We start from the raw sequence: 5,254 nt of genomic DNA, 5'->3' as shown, positions 1-5,254 counted from the left end.
CTCCAGCAACCCCGCGACCCTCGTGAGGAAAAAGATTGCCATTCTTGTCCATGAGGCAAAATTCCAGCCAAAGTGGAGACTTTTTAAAAAGAATCCATCTGTGGCAGTCCATATGTATTTGTGGCAGGCCTACTGAATGCATGGGAAAGTAGTCCTCTCAAGTAGTGTTGTGGTTAAAAGCTGTTGTTTTATCAGCATACTGTTGCTACGTAGTCACGTTTTAGACAATCATTGATGCAAAACCGTTGAATTCACGTTCACCTTTGTTATGGCGTTTCATCCTCAACCCAATAACACAAGTAGTTAACTTGTACTCGGCAGCTTGGAAGAGTTGTGCAATGTCCCAGGCGTTAAAAAAACCCAAAACAAAACGCTGACACAAGCTTCCTGTCACATGATAGAGGAGGTGGAATGACTTTAAGCGCGTGGAGAAAGCAGGGAGCAGCAGTACTGAGGTAGGGTTGTCTTACTTGACGGAAATATCACAATAAATTGATATTTCTCATGCTTCAGATGGTTTTTAAGGCCTTTACACAAACTCATGTGTATGAGAGGCAAGTGGGCCTCAAGGAAAAAGGAAAATCCAGCATCCAGTGCCTGGAATGCTTTGAGCAAAATGTGTACATCGGGACCAGAGATGCTACGGTGCAGCAACTGCTTCTTCCGGCATGTAACGACGCAAGGCCACCTCGAGAAGGTAGGGTGAGGAAATTGGGCTCCAGCAGCCCCGTGGTTCAAATGGGGGCCATACCGCTTCTCAACCACCTGCTGATCCTGTGGGATGGCAGCATCACGGCGCTCAACATGTTCTCCTTGGAGCCCGTCCAAGCGTGGCGGAGGGTCCAACACGTGTCTGCGTTTGAGGTGTGTGACTCCTCACTCACATCTCAGCCCCCGCGTGTACGGGTGGCGGCCTCCTCCAGCCGTAAGAGGCCCATCCGTATCCTGGCAGTCGGTGTGGACGGGTGGGACGTTGTCAAGGAGGTCCCCCTCTTCCAGGAAGTGGTGGGCATGGCGGTGGATGGTGATTGTTTGTGTGTAGCCACAAGTGACAAGTACCTCCTGTGCAATGTGGCCACCGGGGGCACCGAGGAACTTTTTCCACACAATCACAGTCGGCAGGGAGCCATTGTCGCCTCGATGGGATGCGGGGAATTTCTCCTGAATGGGCCTGGATCTTTAGGTAAGACGTTAAAGCAGACACACATATTGGCTGCCTTTGCTTGTGTGTGTATATATATACATATATTGTATATTAGGGCTGTTGTGTTATTTTATTTTTTTTGACGTGTGATTAATGTGCACTCATCCTGTTCTGTTTGACACCGTAGTTCGTTAGAAGCACCATAAATGTGTAACCACAAGCAGGAAAAAATATTGAGCTGAAATGGAGAAAGAAAACAATATTTAGATTGGTAAGGTTAGCTTCAAAGTGTGTTTGTGTGTATATGTATATCAGAAAGAATAAAGTCAAAATATTTTTAAAAAATGTTGGAATGTTGGAACAGGAAAAAGAGAGAATAACATAATATTATGAGGAAAAATACTGTTGAAAATAAAGTTGAAATATTTTTTTAAAAGATGTTATATTTTTAAAGTCGCAATACAGTATTATGAAAAACAGACAAAACAACTAAAGTCATAATTTGAGAAGAATTTGGTTAAGAAAAAGTTCTAATTTTACAAAAATAAAGTAAAAATATTTTTGGAAAAAATGTCATAATTACGTACAAGAAGAAATATTTGGAAATATATGTAAATATATAAGTCATAATTTTAGAAGAATTTGTTTAAGAAAAAGTTATAATTTTACAAAAATAAAGTCAAAATATTTTTGGAAAAAAAGTCATGATTACGTACAAGAAGAAATATTTGGAAATATATATGAATATATAAATAGTTGAAAAAATGTGGAAAATTAAAAACACTAACAACAGCAGAAATGAAAAGATTTTTTTTAATTTTCTGAGTAGAAAGTCAAACTATTAAGAAAAACAGAAGAGGAAAAAAATGCCACAATTTTAAGAGAATAAAGTTGTAATATGAGAAAACATGTCATTCTAGCCCTTGTGAGGATAAGTGGTATAGAAAATGAATTCATGTCATTTTAGCAGCAAAGAGCAATAATATGAAGAAAAATTTATTATTACTTTTTAAAGTCCTAATATTCCGGGAAGCGAACACAAAAGTTGTATTTTTTGGGGGGGGGTTGGGGAAATGTATAATATTTTGGGAATAATGTCAAAAATATTAAATAAATTTACAGAGATTATTTAAGAAAAAAAGGTTATAAAATTTGGAACCAAAAATGGGGAAAGAAATAATATAATAATAATAATAAAATATATATATACTGTATATACTATATAGGTTTTTAGCATATCTACATGTGTTGCTTTCCAAAATATCAACATGTTGCTTGCGCCCAGTAGAAAAAGTTTGCTGTATATACTGCATATAGCATACAATATATAATTACACACGTACAGTGTACAGTATGTAATGATTTTAACTTTAAAAATGTTATAAAGTGGATGAAAAAGTCATTTTTTTACAAGCCTATCACACAACACAGCAGCAACAGAACCAATGTTGTAGGGCGCAAAACGCTCAGCTAGCATTAATAACGAGTTCACTGTAAGCAAACAGAGGGGTAAGCGTAACACGCATAACAATCACAATATTATAAAGCGCATGCAGAGCTAAACAAAGTTGCTGGATGCTGATTAGTCACCACTTAAAATGCAGCTGCTCACATCTTGGTAAGGTTGCCTACAGCCGCAGCTGTATGCCACCATGTTTTGAACCAATGCTAATTTCAGACCCCTGCGGTGATTCGCTTCTGTGGACCACACCCCCAGCCACTATTGGAGACTGCGCTTCAGGGGGTGCATGTACATCCATTGGGCTATGAGACTAAATAAGCTATCCTGTGCCTCAGGGATGTTTGTGATGAAGACAGGCGTATGCCAGCGGCCTCCACTACAGTGGCCCGATCAAGTCCTGGCAGTGGCGGTGTGTTTCCCTTACATCCTGACCCTTCAGTCTGGAGCGCTGTGTGTCTACAGCGCCTTGGATCAGCAGCTCAAACAGACTATCGTGAGTCTCAGCGGGGCAAAGGTCCTGAAATCCACATCAGGTAAAGCAGTCACGATCAAAGCTAATGGCAGCGAATAATCAAGATGACCTCTCGCCCGTTTAGATGGAGCACTTGTGTGCACCGACAGGGACGTCTTCATGCTGCGCTTGGTGCCCTTCCAGGAGCAGATACAATGGCTGGTAGGACAGGAGAGGATGCAGGAGGCCTTGACGTTGCTCAATGGGCTGCAGAGCTTCCATCCATGTGACTCGCACAAGGTGAAATGGAGTTTATAACAGCGCTATCAGTTAGACATTCCTTCTTTTTTTTATTGCACTGTGCAATGTTCCCATTGTGGTCGATGTGGAACAATGCACACATTCTCTATGGACATATTTTATTCATGAATCATACTTGTGGTCAAACTTTCATAGTGTTTTTGCATTTGATAGGCTCAGATGCAAACAGTTATCATTTTCCCCTGCGAGGTTTCTGTCATTTAAAAGACAAACGCAATGCTTAGCACTCCATTAAGAATACACAAACTCTAACGACATACAATTTTACGAAAAGAGTAATGCTCACATGTGATTGACAATGTTAGGACAACAGCAGGACGGGAATAATCAGGGGAATATTATAAGAAAAATAAAGTTAGAACCTGGGGCGGCACGGCAGTCTAGTGGTTAGCGCGCAGACCTCACAGCTAGGAAACCAGGATTCAATTCCACCCTCGGCCATCTCTGTGTGGAGTTTGCATGTTCTCCCCGTGCATGCGTGGGTTTTCTCCGGGTACTCCGGTTTCCTCCCACATTCCAAAAACATGCTAGGTTAATTGGCCACTCCAAATTGTCCATAGGTATGAATGTGAGTGTGAATGGTTGTTTGTCTATATGTGCCCTGTGATTGGCTGGCCACCAGTCCAGGGTGTACCTCGCCTCTCGCCCCGAAGACAGCTGAGAAAATGAATGAATGAATGAAAGTCAGAACCTCATTAGAATGACCAAGTTTTAGGGCCGCACGGTGAACGAGTGGTTAGCATGTTTTCTCCGGGTACTTCAGTTTCCTCCAACTTCCACAACCATATGCATGTTAGGTTAATAGGCGACTCAAAATTGCCCATAGGCATGAGTGTATTTTATCCTAATATCTAGTCTGATTATCTCAACATTGGCATTTAAGATGGATTTAGGCTTATTTTAAGATCTGCCAACTAGTTTCAGGATATAGCTTTATCACTCCACACCACTGTGTGGTATTGGGTGGGGGGGGTGTGGCTCAAGAGGTAGAGCAGTTCATCCAGAAGGTTGGCGAATCGAGTCTAGCTCTCTCCACTCAGTCAAAACCAGCTCCAAGTTCTAACACGGCACCTCCCATTGGACCAACCTGGAAAGGCCGTGTTCAATGGGTCATGGTCTCGCTTTTTTTTCTAATAAGGTTCTAATAAGGTTCTAATAAAGTTCTAATAAGGTTCTAATAAGGTAAAAAAAAATCTTAAAATAAGTATTTCCACCTCAATTAATTCATTTATTTATTTTCTATGCCGCTTATCCTCACGAGGGTCGCAGGGGGTTGCTGGAGCCTATTCCAGCTGTCTTCAGGCGAGAGGCGGGGTACACCCTGGACTGGTGGCCAGCCAATCACAGGGCACATATAGACAAACAACCATTCACACTCACATTCATACCTATGGACAATTTGGAGTGGCCAATTAACCTAGCATGTTTTTGGAATGTGGGAGGAAACCGGAGTACCGGGAGAAAACCCACGCATGCACGGGGAGAACATGCAAACTCCACACAGAGATGGCCAAGGGTGGAATTGAACCCTGGTCTCCTTGCTGTGAGGTCTGCGAGCTAACCACTCAACCGCCAAGCCGCCCTAAAAGGTTCTAATAAGGTTCTAATAAGGTTCTAATAAGGTTCTAATAAGGTTCTAATAAGGTTCTAATAAGGTTCTAATAAGGTTCTAATAAGGTTCTAATAAGGTAAAAAAAATCTTTAAATAAGTATTTCCACCTCAATTAATTCATTTATTTATTTTCTATGCCACTTATCCTCACGAGGGTCACGGGCGTGCTGGAGCCTATCCCAGCTGTCTTTGGGCGAGAGGCGGGGTACACCCTGGACTGGTGGCCAGCCAATCACAGGGCACATATAGACAAACAACCATTCA

General features: G+C 41.7%; 1 protein-coding gene across 1 annotated transcript in view; it reads left to right on the top strand.

Annotated features, from left to right (window-relative positions):
* Positions 1 to 201: 201 nt before the first annotated feature.
* The window catches only part of LOC131140662 (transforming growth factor-beta receptor-associated protein 1), an 11,868-nt gene continuing 6,815 nt past the window's right edge, over positions 202 to 5,254 (top strand). Inside the window, exons 1-3 of the mRNA XM_058091295.2 lie at positions 202 to 1,183; positions 2,942 to 3,139; positions 3,203 to 3,357. Coding sequence (XP_057947278.2) covers positions 505 to 1,183; positions 2,942 to 3,139; positions 3,203 to 3,357 — 1,032 coding nt within the window. The 5' untranslated portion in view covers positions 202 to 504. The remainder of the gene's footprint in view (positions 1,184 to 2,941; positions 3,140 to 3,202; positions 3,358 to 5,254) is intronic.

Source organism: Doryrhamphus excisus, linkage group LG14, assembly GCF_037039965.1.
Source record: "Doryrhamphus excisus strain RoL-2023G ecotype Guam linkage group LG14, RoL_Dexc_Guam_v1.1, whole genome shotgun sequence".
In the NCBI taxonomy this organism is placed as follows: Eukaryota; Metazoa; Chordata; class Actinopteri; order Syngnathiformes; family Syngnathidae; genus Doryrhamphus; species Doryrhamphus excisus.
The sequence above is the reverse complement of the archived record's forward strand: the minus strand, read 5'-3'. Positions and strand labels throughout refer to the sequence as shown.